Source organism: Epinephelus fuscoguttatus, linkage group LG12 (assembly GCF_011397635.1).
Source record: "Epinephelus fuscoguttatus linkage group LG12, E.fuscoguttatus.final_Chr_v1".
NCBI classification, from domain to species: Eukaryota; Metazoa; Chordata; class Actinopteri; order Perciformes; family Serranidae; genus Epinephelus; species Epinephelus fuscoguttatus.
In genome coordinates, this window is record NC_064763.1 from 44049447 (window position 1) to 44068499 (window position 19053).

Consider the following 19053-nt stretch of genomic DNA (forward strand, 5'->3'; position numbering starts at 1 on the left):
GGTGATCCAGGGTTTCAGAAAGCAGGCTCAACAAACTCTGAGCCTAATCCCGATCTCTGAGTTGACTGATCCTGATCCTGGTCCTGATCCTGATCCTGGTCCTGATCCTGATCCTGATCCTGGTCCTGGTCCTGATCCTGATCCTGATCCTGGTCCTGATCCTGATCCTGATCCTGGTCTGGATCCTGATCCTGGTCCTGGTCCTGGTCCTGATCCTGATCCTGGTCCTGATCCTGGTCCTGATCCTGATCCTGGTCCTGGTCCTGATCCTGATCCTGGTCCTGATCCTGATCCTGATCCTGGTCTGGATCCTGATCCTGGTCCTGGTCCTGATCCTGATCCTGGTCCTGATCCTGATCCTGATCCTGATCCTGGTCCTGGTCCTGATCCTGATCCTGATCCTGGTCCTGATCCTGATCCTGGTCCTGGTCCTGATCCTGATCCTGATCCTGGTCCTGATCCTGGTCCTGGTCCTGGTCTGGATCCTGATCCTGATCCTGATCCTGATCCGGATCCTGATCCTGATCCTGATCCTGGTCCTGATCCGGATCCTGATCCTGATCCTGGTCCTGATCCTGATCTCTGAGCTGACTGAGCCTGAGCTGAGAAACAGAACAGCTGATCAGAATCAGTTCAGTCAGCTGAGTATGTTCAGCCTGAGAGAGGTGCGTTCACAGTGAGCACCAACAGACATCATCAGTAGAGTGCAGATAACATGATTCATGATTGATGTCACGTGATGAGGTCATGTGTCTAACACACAGAAACATGTTTCTATCTTAACAGTGTTAATATATTTGAATATAATTTATTCAGCTGTCATGTGATGGAGCCCAAACACACTGGGCACAAACTCAACATCAAACACACAGCTATCAAACAGACTGGAACTGATCCTGACGTCATGACGACGTGGACACCAAGCTGATGGAGCTATTATGGGATGTTGAGTCCCATCAATGAGCCAGTTCCATCTTTGAATAGATGAGACGTCTTGATCAATGACCTCATCATGTGTCCAGGTAGATTCATTTCTCATCAACACTGACAAACCTGCAGTTCTTTTTTTAAACATTATTTTTGGGCTTTTGTTGCCTTTAATGTCCGGACAGCATAACGTTATGGGGAGAGAGGGAACGACATGTGGGTGGAACAGATTGTTAGATAAATGACAGAGTGTGAGGTCAAACAGTATCTTTCATATAGACACTCCTCCAGGGAGACATCCAAACAGGCTCTAATCACCTTCTCCTTACACAACAGCCTCTGAATACACTGGGCCTCAACCTCCACCACTTCATTCACTAAAGGACACGCCATGTTTCTACTTCCTGCTACACGCTCAGCCTCAGGCTGACATGAAGCAAACCTGTGACTCAGCAGAGTATGTTGCCATAGTAACTGACTCAGGGTTACACTGAACTGGTTTTGTGAAACAGAAAACTCAGAGTTTCATCTCAGGCTGAACAAACTCATCTCAAACTCAACTCACTGATCCTGCTCTCTGACATAGGACTCTGTTGTTTGTTGACCAGTCTGTGTGTGACACCATCAGGTTTCTACATCGTCACTCCTCTGAGCCCAGGCCAATGGCTGAAGAGCTTCAGGATCCACAGCCTCCCTCTGACTCCGCCCGCACAGCCCATGTGTCTGAGCTTCTGGTAAACAACACAAGAGTAAACAAACAAACATGGAAACAACAAGAAAGAACCCACTGAGTCTATTAAACAAAGAAAGTAAACAAATAAACATGTAAACAACATGTAATTAAGAGAATAAAAAAATAAATTAACAAATAAGGACATAAAAAATAACAAGGTAAACAACAAGGAAATATAAACAACTTGAAAATAAACAAAATACATATAAACAATGAGGAAAATAAAAGAATGGACATCAATCAATCAATTCAATCAATTTTATTTATAAAGCCCAATATCACAAATCACAGTTTGCCTCACAGGGCTTTACAGCATACGACATCCCTCTGTCCTTATGACCCTCACAGCTGATCAGGAAAAACTCCCCAAAAAACCCTTTAACGGGGAAAAAACGGTAGAAACCTCAGGAAGAGCAACTGAGGAGGGATCCCTCTTCCAGGACGGACAGACGTGCAATAGATGTCGTACAGAACAGATCAGCATGATAAATTAACAGTAATCCACATGACACAATGAGACAGAGAGAGAGAGAGAGAGAGAGAGAGAGAGAGAGAGAGAGAGAGAAGGTGCCCGGTGTATTATAGGGGGGTCCTCCGGCAGACTAGGCCTAAGTCAGCCTAACTAGGGGCTGGTACAGGACAAGCCTGAGCCAGCCCTAACTATAAGCTTTATCAAAGAGGAAAGTCTTAAGTCTAGTCTTAAATGTGGAGACGGTGTCTGCCTCCCGGACCGTAACAGGAAGATGATTCCACAGGAGAGGAGCCTGATAGCTGAAGGCTCTGGCTCCTGATCTACTTTTGGAGACTTTAGGGACCACGAGTAACCCTGCGTTCTCAGAGCGCAGTGTTCTGGTGGGATAATATGGCACTATGAGCTCTCTAAGATATGACGGAGCTTGACCATTTAGAGCTTTATAAGTTAACAGTAGGATTTTAAATTCAATTCTGGACATGTAAACAACTAGGAAATAAACAATTGGGCATTTAAACAAAAAGGAAAATAAACAACATGTAAACAATGAGGAAATAAAAGAATAAACATGTAAACAACATGACAACAAACACCGTAGACACGAAACAGGAAATGTGAAAATAAAAAGGAGTGAACAGACACAAACCAACAAATTACGCAAACAAACAAGACAAACAAATAAACAGTTGAGACAAAAAGTAACGCAGGACAAAAGAAACAAAAGGTCATGTAAACAAACAACCAGAGAGTAAACAAAGCGTCCGTCTGCAGGTACCACATGTTCGGAGACGACGTCCACCGTCTCAGAGTCCTGCTGTCTGACCCCAACGTCACTGTGGTGTTCCAGAGAGATGGCAACTATGGCAACAACTGGAACTACGGCCAGGTGACCCTCAACCTGACGATGGAGACAACGGTGAGTTCTGATCAGTGACACGTTCAATCAGTCAGCTGATTGATCAGCAATCAGTGTGACCTCTGACCTCTGCAGGTGGTGTTTGAAGCTCTAAAGAAAGGAGGGCTGAGGAACGACATTGCTCTGGATGACATCACACTTACCTCTGAGCCCTGTGGCCCCGCCCCCCCTGAACCAACCAATGTACCGCCGCCAACAACCATGCCCCCTATACCAGGTAAAACACAGACCATGCCCCCTATACCAGGTAAAACACAGACCATGCTCCCTACACCAGGTAAAACACAGACCATGCCCCCTATACCAGGTAAAACACAGACCATGCCCCCTATACCAGGTAAAACACAGACCATGCCCCCTATACCAGGTAAAACACAGACCATGCTCCCTACACCAGGTAAAACACAGACCATGCTCCCTACACCAGGTAAAACACAGACCATGCCCCCTATACCAGGTAAAACACAGACCATGCCCCCTATACCAGGTAAAACACAGACCATGCTCCCTACACCAGGTAAAACACAGACCATGCTCCCTACACCACGTAAAACACAGACCATGCCCCCTACACCACGTAAAACACAGACCATGCCCCCTATACCAGGTAAAACACAGACCATGCCCCCTACACCACGTAAAACACAGACCATGCTCCCTACACCACGTAAAACACAGACCATGCCCCCTATACCAGGTAAAACACAGACCATGCCCCCTATACCAGGTAAAACACAGACCATGCCCCCTATACCAGGTAAAACACAGACCATGCCCCCTATACCAGGTAAAACACAGACCATGCCCCCTACACCAGGTAAAACACAGACCATGCCCCCTACACCAGGTAAAACACAGACCATGCCCCCTACACCACGTAAAACACAGACCATGCCCCCTACACCACGTAAAACACAGACCATGCTCCCTACACCAGGTAAAACACAGACCATACTCCCCACACCAGGTAAAACACAGACCACGCCCCCTACACCAGGTGAGACATAGACCACACCCCCTACACCAGGTAAAACACAGACCACGCCCCCTACACCAGGTGAGACATAGACCACACCCCCTACACCAGGTAAAACACAGACCATGCCCCCTACACCAGGTAAAACACAGACCATGCTCCCCACACCAGGTAAAACACAGACCATGCCCCCTACACCAGGTAAAACACAGACCATGCTCCCCACACCAGGTAAAACACAGACCATGCTCCCTACACCACTGAAAACACAGACCATGCCCCTACACCAGGTAAAACTCAGACCATGAACCCTACAACAGGTAAAACACAGACCATACATCAGATAAACCAGGTAAACACAGAAAACAAACAGACCATGTAAACAAAACACCAGGTAAAACACAGACCATGCTCCCTACACCAGGTAAAACACAGACCATGCTCCCCACACCAGGTAAAACACAGACCATGCTCCCTACACCAGGTAAAACACAGACCATGCTCCCCACACCAGGTAAAACACAGACCACGCCCCCTACACCAGGTGAGACATAGACCACACCCCCTACACCAGGTAAAACACTCCTATGTTAAGTAGATGAGAATCAGACGTGTTCTTCAGATGAACACTCTGTGATCTAACCCTGAGATGAGGAAACTCTTCTGCTCTGCTCTGATTGGTCCAGCTGACTGCGGAGGACCCTTTGACCTCTGGGAGCCAAACTCCACCTTCAGCTCACCAAACTACCCGCAATCCTACGGGAACGAGGCTCAGTGTGAGTACTGATACCTGTACAGGTGCTGATGAACAAACATGTAAACAACAGGGATATTGACAAACAAACATGTAAACAACAATATGGAGGAAATATAACACTTTATAAATAAATAAACAAGACAAAACAGTCAGGACGACATCAGATAAACAAGTAAACACAGAAAACAAATATAAACATGTAAACAAACACCAGGGGGGTGTTCCAGAAAGTGGGTTACTGGAAACCCTGAGATGAGGGACACTCTGAGTGTGTTAACCCTGAGATGAGGGACACTCTGAGCGTGTTAACCCTGAGATGAGGGACACTCTGAGTAAGTTAACCCTGAGATGAGGGAAACTCTGAGCGTGTTAACCCTGAGATAAGGGACACTCTGAACCCTGAGATGAGTGACACTCTGAGCGTGTTAACCCTGAGATGAGGGACACTCTGAGCGTGTTAACCCTGAGATGAGGGACACTCTGAGCGTGTTAACCCTGAGATGAGGGACACTCTGAGCGTGTTAACCCTGAGATGAGGGACACTCTGAGTGTGTTAACCCTGAGATGAGGGACACTCTGAATATGTTAACCCTGAGATGAGGGAAACTCTGAGCGTGTTAACCCTGAGATGAGGGACACTCTGAATATGTTAACCCTGAGATGAGGGACACTCTGAGCGTGTTAACCCTGAGATGAGGGACACTCTGAGTGTGTTAACCCTGAGATGAGGGACACTCTGAATATGTTAACCCTGAGATGAGGGACACTCTGAGTGTGTTAACCCTGAGATGAGGGACACTCTGAATATGTTAACCCTGAGATGAGGGACACTCTGAGTGTGTTAACCCTGAGATGAGGGACACTCTGAGTAAGTTAACCCTGAGATGAGGGACACTCTGAGTGTGTTAACCCTGAGATGAGGGACACTCTGAATATGTTAACCCTGAGATGAGGGAAACTCTGAGTATGTTAACCCTGAGATGAGGGACACTCTGAGTATGTTAACCCTGAGATGAGGGACACTCTGAGCATGTTAACCCTGAGATGAGGGAAACTCTGAGTAAGTTAACCCTGAGATGAGGGAAACTCTGAGTGTGTTAACCCTGAGATGAGGGACACTCTGAGCGTGTTAACCCTGAGATGAGGGACACTCTGAGTTTGTTAACCCTGAGATGAGGGAAACTCTGAGTATGTTAACCCTGAGATGAGGGACACTCTGAGTGTGTTAACCCTGAGATGAGGGAAACTCTGAGTGTGTTAACCCTGAGATGAGGGACACTCTGAGTGTGTTAACCCTGAGATGAGGGAAACTCTGAGTGTGTTAACCCTGAGATGAGGGACACTCTGAGTATGTTAACCCTGAGATGAGGGAAACTCTGAGCGTGTTAACCCTGAGATGAGGGAAACTCTGAGCGTGTTAACCCTGAGATGAGGGACACTCTGAGTATGTTAACCCTGAGATGAGGGAAACTCTGAGTATGTTAACCCTGAGATGAGGGACACTCTGAGTAAGTTAACCCTGAGATGAGGGACACTCTGAGTGTGTTAACCCTGAGATGAGGGACACTCTGAGCGTGTTAACCCTGAGATGAGGGAAACTCTGAGCGTGTTAACCCTGAGATGAGGGACACTCTGAGTATGTTAACCCTGAGATGAGGGACACTCTGAGTAAGTTAACCCTGAGATGAGGGACACTCTGAGTATGTTAACCCTGAGATGAGGGACACTCTGAGTATGTTAACCCTGAGATGAGGGACACTCTGAGTATGTTAACCCTGAGATGAGGGACACTCTGAGTAAGTTAACCCTGAGATGAGGGAAACTCTGAGTATGTTAACCCTGAGATGAGGGAAACTCTGAGCGTGTTAACCCTGAGATGAGGGACACTCTGAGTGTGTTAACCCTGAGATGAGGGAAACTCTGAGTGTGTTAACCCTGAGATGAGGGAAACTCTGAGTGTGTTAACCCTGAGATGAGGGACACTCTGAATATGTTAACCCTGAGATGAGGGAAACTCTGAGTATGTTAACCCTGAGATGAGGGACACTCTGAGTATGTTAACCCTGAGATGAGGGACACTCTGAGTGTGTTAACCCTGAGATGAGGGAAACTCTGAGCGTGTTAACCCTGAGATGAGGGAAACTCTGAGCGTGTTAACCCTGAGATGAGGGACACTCTGAGCGTGTTAACCCTGAGATGAGGGACACTCTGAGCGTGTTAACCCTGAGATGAGGGACACTCTGAGTATGTTAACCCTGAGATGAGGGAAACTCTGAGTGTGTTAACCCTGAGATGAGGGACACTCTGAGTAAGTTAACCCTGAGATGAGGGAAACTCTGAGCGTGTTAACCCTGAGATGAGGGACACTCTGAGTGTGTTAACCCTGAGATGAGGGAAACTCTGAGTGTGTTAACCCTGAGATGAGGGACACTCTGAGTAAGTTAACCCTGAGATGAGGGACACTCTGAGCGTGTTAACCCTGAGATGAGGGAAACTCTGAGTGTGTTAACCCTGAGATGAGGGACACTCTGAGTAAGTTAACCCTGAGATGAGGGAAACTCTGAGTAAGTTAACCCTGAGATGAGGGAAACTCTAAGTAAGTTAACCCTGAGATGAGGGAAACTCTGAGTGTGTTAACCCTGAGATGAGGGACACTCTGAGTGTGTTAACCCTGAGATGAGGGACACTCTGAGTGTGTTAACCCTGAGATGAGGGAAACTCTGAGCGTGTTAACCCTGAGATGAGGGACACTCTGAATATGTTAACCCTGAGATGAGGGAAACTCTGAGTGTGTTAACCCTGAGATGAGGGAAACTCTGAGCGTGTTAACCCTGAGATGAGGGACACTCTGAGTATGTTAACCCTGAGATGAGGGAAACTCTGAGCGTGTTAACCCTGAGATGAGGGACACTCTGAATATGTTAACCCTGAGATGAGGGACACTCTGAATATGTTAACCCTGAGATGAGGGAAACTCTGAGTGTGTTAACCCTGAGATGAGGGACACTCTGGGTAAGTTAACCCTGAGATGAGGGAAACTCTGAGTGTGTTAACCCTGAGATGAGGGACACTCTGGGTAAGTTAACCCTGAGATGAGGGAAACTCTGAGTGTGTTAACCCTGAGATGAGGGACACTCTGAGTAAGTTAACCCTGAGATGAGGGAAACTCTGAGTAAGTTAACCCTGAGATGAGGGAAACTCTGAGTAAGTTAACCCTGAGATGAGGGAAACTCTGAGTGTGTTAACCCTGAGATGAGGGACACTCTGAGTGTGTTAACCCTGAGATGAGGGACACTCTGAATATGTTAACCCTGAGATGAGGGAAACTCTGAGCGTGTTAACCCTGAGATGAGGGACACTCTGAATATGTTAACCCTGAGATGAGGGAAACTCTGAGCGTGTTAACCCTGAGATGAGGGACACTCTGAATATGTTAACCCTGAGATGAGGGACACTCTGAGTAAGTTAACCCTGAGATGAGGGACACTCTGGGTAAGTTAACCCTGAGATGAGGGAAACTCTGAGTGTGTTAACCCTGAGATGAGGGACACTCTGAGTAAGTTAACCCTGAGATGAGGGAAACTCTGAGTGTGTTAACCCTGAGATGAGGGACACTCTGAGTAAGTTAACCCTGAGATGAGGGAAACTCTGAGTAAGTTAACCCTGAGATGAGGGAAACTCTGAGTGTGTTAACCCTGAGATGAGGGACACTCTGAATATGTTAACCCTGAGATGAGGGAAACTCTGAGTGTGTTAACCCTGAGATGAGGGACACTCTGAATATGTTAACCCTGAGATGAGGGAAACTCTGAGTGTGTTAACCCTGAGATGAGGGACACTCTGGGTAAGTTAACCCTGAGATGAGGGAAACTCTGAGTAAGTTAACCCTGAGATGAGGGACACTCTGAGTGTGTTAACCCTGAGATGAGGGACACTCTGAATATGTTAACCCTGAGATGAGGGAAACTCTGAGTGTGTTAACCCTGAGATGAGGGACACTCTGAATATGTTAACCCTGAGATGAGGGACACTCTGAGTATGTTAACCCTGAGATGAGGGACACTCTGAGCGTGTTAACCCTGAGATGAGGGACACTCTGAGTATGTTAACCCTGAGATGAGGGACACTCTGAGCGTGTTAACCCTGAGATGAGGGACACTCTGAGTAAGTTAACCCTGAGATGAGGGACACTCTGGGTAAGTTAACCCTGAGATGAGGGAAACTCTGAGTGTGTTAACCCTGAGATGAGGGACACTCTGAGTCAGTTAACCCTGAGATGAGGGAAACTCTGAGCGTGTTAACCCTGAGATGAGGGACACTCTGGGTAAGTTAACCCTGAGATGAGGGACACTCTGGGTAAGTTAACCCTGAGATGAGGGACACTCTGAGTATGTTAACCCTGAGATGAGGGACACTCTGAATATGTTAACCCTGAGATGAGGGAAACTCTGAGCGTGTTAACCCTGAGATGAGGGAAACTCTGAGCGTGTTAACCCTGAGATGAGGGAAACTCTGAGTGTGTTAACCCTGAGATGAGGGAAACTCTGAGCGTGTTAACCCTGAGATGAGGGAAACTCTGAGTGTGTTAACCCTGAGATGAGGGAAACTCTGAGCGTGTTAACCCTGAGATGAGGGACACTCTGAATATGTTAACCCTGAGATGAGGGACACTCTGAATATGTTAACCCTGAGATGAGGGAAACTCTGAGTGTGTTAACCCTGAGATGAGGGACACTCTGAGTAAGTTAACCCTGAGATGAGGGAAACTCTGAGCGTGTTAACCCTGAGATGAGGGAAACTCTGAGTGTGTTAACCCTGAGATGAGGGACACTCTGAGTAAGTTAACCCTGAGATGAGGGAAACTCTGAGCGTGTTAACCCTGAGATGAGGGACACTCTGGGTTTTCAGCTCCAGACAGAGAGGTAAGTCAAACTCCGAGTCAATCACCATGGCAACTGACTCTGTGAACCTAACCTGCTTGCTGGCAGGTTTTCTATAAGAAACCCTGAGTTCACCCTGTCTCCTCCCTACTGCTGAGCCTGAAGCAAGCTGGCAGACACACATGGGTTGTTCATATGTAGAAAGAATTAATTCACAATGCTTTACGCTGGGAGAGGATCTTCAGACCCCGTTTAGATGTGCTGTCTTTCCCCAATGAAAATGTGTTTGAACCGTACTGTTTTTCATTAGACTCAATCATTTACCGGCCACACATATCAAATCTGACACACCACAGACATGCACTCTCGAGGCATTGTGAATTAATTCTGCCTTGATATCGATCAGATTTCCTACATATGAACAACCCATGTGTGTCTGCCAGCTTGCTTCAGGCTCAGCAGTAGGGAGGAGACAGGGTGAACTCAGGGTTTCTTATAGAAAACCTGCCAGCAAGCAGGTTAGGTTCACAGAGTCAGTTGCCATGGTGATTGACTCAGAGTTTGACTTACCTCTCTGTCTGGAGCTGAAAACCCAGAGTTTCCCTCATTTCAGGGTTAACACACTCAGAGTTTTCACTAAACCCGCTTTCTGGAATACCCCCTGACATTACCCATGATCCTCTGCTGCAGGTCGGTGGACCCTCCACGCCCCTGATGGTCAGAACATCCAGCTCCACTTCCTGGACTTTGACGTTGAAGCGACCTATGATGTCGTAGAGGTGCGGGACGGGGCAGGGCCAAACTCCACCTTACTGGGTGAGGACATGTTTTACCCATAATGCCCTCCAGGTGTGCGTGTGCACAGATGATGTCATTCTGACTCAGGTACGAACGTTTCCTTTCCAGCTGTCCTCACTGGCAGCGATGGCCCCGCCCACGACTTGTTCTCAACAACCAATCAGATGACACTGTGGTTCTTCACGGACGAGTTGGGACACGGCCGTGGATTCAGGGCCAACTTCACCTCAGGGGTGGACCTGGGGTCACCAGGTGAGCTCAGGGTCAGAGGTCAGAGGGCGGGACACCAGGATCATTCTCACTGATTATTGATCATTGATGGTTTGTTTATATTTAACAGCTGCGTGTGCAGCTGGTCAGTTCCAGTGTCAGACAGGAAGCTGTATCCATGGTAACGGTCAGTGTGATGGCGAGGTCGACTGTCCCGACGCTTCTGATGAAGCCGACTGTGGTGAGTTGATCAAGTGAAGCTTTTCCAGTGATCAATACACGGGATCAATAAGTTCACCTTTCATAAGTGTGTGTCTCTCAGTTGTGTTACAGCGGAACGATTCCAGTCGTCTCCAGTTACAAATTGTTTCCTCTCTGCTCACCGTGTGTGCCGACACCTGGACCTCTCACCTCACTGACTTCACCTGTCAGTACCTGGGACACAGGTAACTCTCACCTGTCAGTACCTGGAACACAGGTAACTCTCACCTGTCAGCACCTGGGACACAGGTAACTCTCACTTGTCAGTAACTGGGACACAGGTAACTCTCACCTGTCAGCACCTGGGACACAGGTAACTCTCACCTGTCAGTACCTGGCACACAGGTAACTCTCACCTGTCAGTACCTGGCACACAGGTAACTCTCACATGTCGGTACCTAGAACACAGGTAACTCTCACCTGTCGGTACCTGGGACACAGGTAACTCTCACCTGTCGGTATCTGGGACACAGGTAACTCTCACCTGTTGTAGCAGGTGGTCTAGACACAGACTCAGATCTGGATTTTGTTCCTGACTCTCTGCAGGTCAGGGGACGCCACATTGCTGCCCGCTCTGCCACAAGATTCACCATTTGCAATCGTCACAGTCACCAACAACAGAACACTGGAAACCAACGTCAGGTACTTAAGATCAGAACCTGGACCAGAACCAGAAATGAGCTGGGACCAGATACAGAACCAAAAATAGAAAAAGACCCACAGCCAGAACTAGAACTGTAACTGGAGCTAGAGCCAGAACCAGATCTACAACTGAAACCAGAACTAGAACTGAAACTAAAACTAGCGGTAGAACTACAACCAGAACTACACCTGGAACTAGATGTAGATCTAGAACTGAAATTAGACCAGGAGCTGGAACTGAAACTAGAACCAGATCTAAAACTGAAAATAGAACTGGATCTAAAGGTAGATCTAGAACTGAAACTAGACTTGTAGTAGAAGTAGAACCAGCACTAAAACTAAAACTAGAACCAGCAGTAGAACAGAATCAGAACTGCGAAGCTGAGATTCCCGAGCAGAACACCAGGGGTCCGTTTCACAAAGCAGGTTTAGTGAAAACTCAGAGTCTGTTAACCCTGAAATGAGGGAAACTCTGAGTTTTCCGTTTCAAAAAGGGAGGTAACTCAAACCAGAGAAAGAGGGGTAACTCTAGCCTGTTTCAGAGAGAGAGGTAACTTAAGCTCTCGGTCAGTTACCGTAGTAACAGACTCTATGAACCTAACCTGGTCCGGACCAGGTTTTTCTCAATGAACCTCGAGTTTCTCTCTGTCTCCGCCCTCTTTCAGAGCCACACACTCCATTTGATTTCCTCATTCATTCAGTCAGCAGGCGAGTTTTGGCGTAGCCTAGTTCTGCCGTCTGTCATTAAAAAAAAATCAGAGTCAGTATATTAGAAGTCCATCAGGCACAGTAGGTGGCGACTTTTTTCACTACTACATGGCATGTCCTTTTGATAACGATCCCGTGGATGAAGGAGCAGCATTACTGCGCAGAGAATTAAATATTCGTCGGGAGATGGTTATCAGACCGCGCATAGATGTTTTAGCATTTCCACACAATTATCTTTTTGAGCGGTACCGTTTCACGTCACAGTCCATCATCTACATACACAACCTAATCCGTCCTTACATTTGCAACATTACCAGTCGTAGTCATGCTCTCACATCCCAGCAGATATTGTGTGTTGCGCTGCGTTTCTTTGCAAATGGAAGTTTTTTGTACAATGTCGGAGATGCTGAGCACTTGAGTAAGGCAACTGTATGCAGGGCGGTCAGAAAAGTGTGCTGGTTTTACAGACATCTGCCTTCTTTCTGCTGGCTGAGTAGAAGTCTGTGTTAGTTTAATTATTTAACAGAACATGATATAGATGAGAAAACATTTATGTGTGTGAAAACAGCATTATGTTGGGGATAAAACAACTGCACAGTCAAACAGCCACTTAATATTTACTTTACAATGTAAAACATGATCAAAATGAGGCACCCCCATGAGATTATGCCGAGGTCTTACCTGTTTGAACAATGTTTTTATATTTCATCCTAAACTGCTGCCAAGTGCGCTTCTCCCAGCGGGTTCGCACCTAAATGAAATAAATTAATAGGCTACCATTCAAGCAGTTTCCCCCTGTAATATTATTGTGATTGCAAAGGACTACATTTAAACTTATGCATTGACCCGAGCAGCAATGTTCTCCCACGCCGTCTCCCTCTCTTTTGCAGCTGCAGCAGTGTTGCACTTCTTTTTGAAAACGTGTTCAAACTCGCCGTATGAGTGCATTAAGATTTCTAATTCTAGTGGGGTGAAAAACGCAGCCCTCCCCTTCCCTGTTGCCATGGTGACTCGTCGAATCGGGGCTCCATTGATGCTGGCTTTTTATAGTCGTGGTGCAGGCGCTTAACTCCAGGTGAAACTACTCCGAGTTGATTAAACTGATTCAAATCAGCTGTTCTGGAACCGGAAACTCAGAGTTTCCTATCTCAGAGTAGATCAACTCAGAGTTCAGGATTAGACTCAGAGTTTGTTGAACCTGCTTTGTGAAACGGACCCCAGGACCAGAACTGAACCAGAACCAGTGAACACGTGAATTTAGACCCGAGAACACTTTAACGGATCCTTTTAATGTTTGTGTTGTTCTGACAGTGAAACCTGCAGCAGTGACAAGGTGGTGTCTCTGACCTGCGACAACCAACGTCAGTACACACAACAACAACAACAACACACAGCTACACTCACAAACAACAACAACAACACACAGCTACACTCACAAACAACAACAACAATACACAGCTACACTCACAAACCCTGTTGATTTATTGATGTTGTTTTACTGTAAGGTGGACTGAGATGTCGTAACAGTGACGACTGCCTCTGTGTGTTTCAGCTTGCGGCGTCCGACAGGTTGTTAATGACACGGTGGAAACGGACCAATCAGCAGAGAGGAAACCTGGTGAAGGTGGTGGACTGAATGCTGCTCTAAGGTTCACTCTGATGTCTGGTTTTAATTTTACATCTGACTGTAAACTGTGTCTGTTGTTACCTGTCAGGTGAGGCCAGAGTGGTAGGCGGAGTTAATGCGGTGAAGGGGGCGTGGCCATGGATCGTATCTCTTCATTGGAGGGGGCATCACTTGTGTGGAGCCTCTCTGATTGGCAGAGACTGGCTGCTGACGGCGGCACATTGTGTCTACGGGTCAGAGAACACAAAAAATACTTTATTATTTTTACTGTTGGTGGTTTTTAAATAAAACATGAAGCCATCAACATCATCATCATCACCATCATCACCATCATCGTCATCATCAGTGTAGTGGAGAAGCTGATACCAAACAGAGAGAGACAAAGTTTTTAAGAAGTTATGAATGATGGATGAAGGTGTTACAGTAAACTGAGGTTCAGTGTGAGAGTTACAGTTATAGACTTTTTAATGTAAACATAAACATAAATAAATCAGATGTGTTTTTGTCCCACAGGAAGAACGTCCACCTTCAGTCGTGGTCAGCTGTTCTGGGTCTTCACTCTCAAAGTGACATGAGCTCTGTGGATGTTCAGACCCGAAGAGTCGATCGCATCGTCATCAACCGAGAGTACAACCTCCAGACCAAACAGGCTGACATCGCCATGATGCATCTGCAACAGCCAATCAGTTTCACCCGTCAGTACCAACACACAGGAAACACAAACACCTCAGCAAAGAGCAGCGTTGACAAACTCTGAGTTTGATCCTGAACTCTGAGTTGATGACACAGAAAACAGCTGATCAGAGTCAGTTCAGTTCACTGTGTTCAGCTCGTACTCAGTGAATGAACAAATCATCATCACTGGAGCTCTGATGCTATTCACCATGGCAACAGGTCAATAAAAGGCGGAGCCTCCATTTAAATTTGGCGTACATAGAGATTTTAATACCTGTGGTCGTGAGCTCGGCTGCCACAGTTCAGCAGGATCATGATGAATATGTCATGTATCTGTGGGTCGACGTGCCGACTGTTTATTTTATTTCAGGACCTGAGTCAGAGTGGAGAGAACTCCCAATTAATGAGCACAGTAAAGTTATATTCAGTGTCATTCATTCAGTGTCATTCATTCATTCATTCATGTTGCTGTCTACATTAGAGTTTCAACATGTGTTTGTGCATCTTTAATCTGACAGAATAAAACACAGAGGTCAGAAACTGAGGATGTGAAACTCTAAATGACCGATGGACTCAGAGACTGAACTGAGATCAGTGATGATGATGTTTGGTTATCAGTCTCTGAGGACAGAAACAGACAGCGTTATTCCAGCTGCTTTAACACAGGTCATAAATTTAAACCTTTTAAATGAGATGATGATGAAACACGTTCAGACTGTAAACATTACAGAGAAACCCTCGCATTAACATCCTGCAGCTGAAACCATGTGCAGAGATATGATGATCTAAAATAAGATAACAATATATAATAGATCAGTATCAAGTATTATAATAAATATAATAATGATAATATAAATATATAACAAAACACATCATCATGTCAGATATTAGAGGAGTTATCTTCCATCAGTGTGTCTGATGGAATCATAAATTCAGGGGATAATTATTCACTGATCGGATGTGTCTGATTCTCACAGTTTAAACAGAGGTGACGTGTTGTTAACATGTCGATGACTGATGGAACAAACTGACGGCTATGATCAGAGGTATGATGACAGACGGGGGTCCCTTTGAGGTTTGAGTCTGAGCGGACAGAGACTGATGCTGCACAAAAATCATGACAGACAGCAGCTAACTTCAGATCGTCCTGAGTAACAAACTGATATCTGACCAGGCCTCTGACATGAACCTGCGCTGATCAATGAGCTGTGACACAGACTGAGACTCTGAGGACATGAGGCTGTCTCTGTCAGAGGGACACTCAACCTGCCAGAGAACAGGATCTGTTACCACGGTAACTGTTACCATGGTAACTCACCTAGAGTTTAAGTTTCCTGTTTCTGAACCTGAGAACTCAGAGTTTGTTCCAGAGAAACAACATGACAAACTGTAAACAACAACAACAACTGAGTCATGTAGAAACAGTGTCATCTGCAAACAGTTTGACTTTAAAGTCACAGTTTCTGTGATTAATATTCAAACTCAACTGAACAATGATGACCTTAATAACTATCATAATAGATAAATAAATAAATAAATAAAAACAGTCTCTACTTTGTTGTAAAATATTAGTTTTCAAGTTTTCATGAATTTGTGTTGCCGTTTCAGATTATTTGACAAATTTAAGACGCAGCTGTCGACAGTTTGAATTAACCATGAATCTGATAAAATTCTGTGTGTGTGTGTGTGTGTGTGTGTGTGTGTACAGAGTTCGTCCAGCCGCTGTGTTTACCTGCTGAGGGTCAGAACTTCACCGCAGGGACCAGATGTCTGATCGCTGGATGGGGACGAGTCGCTGAGCAGGGTGAGACACGTTTAACATGTCACAGTATGACACATACATATAAACTACACATGTAATAATAATAATAATAATGATGATGATAAATCATACTGTTTACTGTTTACTGAACCACACACAGCACAATGTACCATATAAACTGTCCTCAGTAAACAGACTGAACACACTGTGCAGAGACACTGAGCCGAGGGAGACACGTTTACATGTTTCAGTCTTTACACTGACTTCATATAAATGTCTGTCTGTCTGTCCTGTATGTCCTCCTGTCTGTCCCTCTGTCCTGTCTGTCCTCCTGTCCATCCCTCTGTCCTGTTTGTCCTCCTGCCTGTCCCTCTGTCCTGTCTGTCCCTCTGTCCTGTCTGTCCTCCTGCCTGTCCTCCTGTCCTGTCTGTCCCTCTGTCCTGTTTGTACTTCTGTCCTGTTTGTCCCTCTGCCTGTCCCTCCGTCCTCTCTGTCCTCCTGCCTGTCTCGCTGTCCTGTTTGTCCTTCTGTCCTGTCTGTCCTCCTGCCCGTCCCTCTGTCCTGTTTGTCCTCCTGCCTGTCCCTCTGTCCTGTTTGTCCTTCTGTCCTGTCTGTCCTCCTGCCCGTCCCTCTGTCCTGTCTGTCCTCCTGTCTGTCCCTCTGTCTCAGGTTCCCTCCCTGATGTCCTCCAGGAGGCCAAGGTTCCCCTGGTTCTTCAGGAGCAGTGTGGTCTTCAGTTACCTGAGTACACCATCACCTCCAGCATGCTGTGTGCTGGACACCCTGAGGGCGGAGTCGACTCCTGTCAGGTAAACACCACAACACTCTGTAAGGGCCCCACACTAGTGGACTGCCCTGAGACTCCTGACGACTCCGTCTTAATTTCAGCCTCCTCACACCTGGACATGAAACTTGTTTGCACTTGTTTGGACTGACCTGGACTGACCTGGACTGATCTGGACTCACCTGGACTGACCTGGACTGACCTGGACTGATCTGGACTCACCTGGACTGATCTGGACTGATCTGGACTCACCTGGACTGATCTGGACTCACCTGGACTGACCTGGACTGATCTGGACTGATCTGGACTCACCTGGACTCACCTGGACTGATCTGGACTGACCTGGACTGACCTGGACTCACCTGGACTGATCTGGACTGACCTGGACTGACCTGGACTGATCTGGACTGACCTGGACTGACCTGGACTGATCTGGACTGACCTGGACTGATCTGGACTCACCTGGACTGATCTCGACTGACCTGGACTCACCTGGACTGATCTCGGCAACCTGAACTCACCTGACTGATGTAGACTACCTGATTGATCTGGACTCACCTGACTGATCTGCAGCCTGGACTGATCTGGACTCACCTGGACTGATCTCGACTCACCTGGACTCACCTGGACTGATGTGGACTGACCTGGATTGATCTGGACTGATCTGGGCTGACCTGGACTGATCTGGATTGATCTGGACTCACCTGGACTGATCTGGACTGACCTGGACTGATCTGGACTCACCTGGACTGATCTGGACTCACCTGGACTGATCTGGACTGATCGACTCACCTGGACTGATCTGGACTGATCTGGACTGACCTGGACTGACCTGGACTGATCTGGACTGGACTGACCTGGACTGATCTGGACTGACCTGGACTGACCTGGACTGATCTGGACTCACCTGGACTCACCTGGACTCACCTGGACTGACCTGGACTGACCTGGACTGATCTGGACTGACCTGGACTGACCTGGACTGATCTGGACTCACCTGGACTCACCTGGACTGACCTGGACTGACCTGGACTGACCTGGAGTACTTCCTCGTACTCCGCTCTCTCAGTGGAGACACGGCGGTTGAGAGGGCCGAGCGAGAGGACGTTCCTGTAGTAGTTCTTGCCCCTTAAATAGTACCAGGAACTTCTTCAGTGGAAACGGGCCTTTGTTTGGCCCCTGTAAAAGTTCCGGAACTCTGTCCTTCGGGGGCGGTTCCTGCGGTGGAGACACGCACCAGCGGCCCCGGCCCGTAAAATTACCCCGAAGTTCCTGCGGTGGAAACTGGCCTCATGTGTGTTGTTCTTTTTTCAGGGCGACTCTGGAGGTCCACTGGTCTGTCTGGATGATGGACATTGGACTCTGATTGGTCAGTCTCACACACACACACACACACACACACACACACACACACACACACACACACGTACAGTACGATGCTGATGCTGTGTTCTGATTGGTCCCTGACAGGTGTGACATCATTTGGTTATGGCTGTGGACGTCCTCAGAGACCTGGAGTCTACGCCCGAGTGTCTGCCTTCACCTCCTGGATTGCCCAGACCAGACGCTCCTCCTCCTCCTCCTGATGATTTGATTTATAAATCAATAAAAAATCATATAATTAATCAATATTCTGTCTCAAATTATTTATTTAACTGATAATTAGCCGTGTAATAAGCGGGATAATGTATAATGAGCCGGTGAATACTGGGAAAACAAGTCCCTTCAGGGGAATAGAACCCCAACGCGCACTATCCCTTACATAAAGCACACAGTGTTTGTTGTTTGATTATTTACAAGAAGTATTTTCAGTCTTCATCTTCCTGTTTATCATCATGACCTCTGTTGTTGTCCCTCACTAAATTAAATAAAGTTTATTAGTAAATATATTACGTCATGAATTGACACAAATCGTGTTGTTTTCA

At 46.8% G+C, this 19053-nt stretch overlaps 1 protein-coding gene across 1 annotated transcript in view; it reads left to right on the forward strand.

Annotated features, from left to right (window-relative positions):
* The window catches only part of tmprss15 (transmembrane serine protease 15), a 41610-nt gene extending 22629 nt beyond the window's left edge, over window positions 1-18981 (forward strand). The window contains exons 9-25 of the mRNA XM_049591946.1: window positions 1556-1661; window positions 2904-3048; window positions 3124-3265; window positions 4711-4800; window positions 10352-10477; window positions 10568-10711; window positions 10800-10910; window positions 10992-11115; window positions 11477-11572; window positions 13592-13641; window positions 13833-13904; window positions 13996-14140; window positions 14421-14602; window positions 16291-16386; window positions 17014-17153; window positions 18443-18497; window positions 18599-18981. Of these exons, the coding sequence (XP_049447903.1) occupies window positions 1556-1661; window positions 2904-3048; window positions 3124-3265; window positions 4711-4800; window positions 10352-10477; window positions 10568-10711; window positions 10800-10910; window positions 10992-11115; window positions 11477-11572; window positions 13592-13641; window positions 13833-13904; window positions 13996-14140; window positions 14421-14602; window positions 16291-16386; window positions 17014-17153; window positions 18443-18497; window positions 18599-18714 (1940 nt within the window). The 3' untranslated portion in view covers window positions 18715-18981. The remainder of the gene's footprint in view (window positions 1-1555; window positions 1662-2903; window positions 3049-3123; window positions 3266-4710; window positions 4801-10351; window positions 10478-10567; window positions 10712-10799; window positions 10911-10991; window positions 11116-11476; window positions 11573-13591; window positions 13642-13832; window positions 13905-13995; window positions 14141-14420; window positions 14603-16290; window positions 16387-17013; window positions 17154-18442; window positions 18498-18598) is intronic.
* Window positions 18982-19053: the final 72 nt, after the last annotated feature.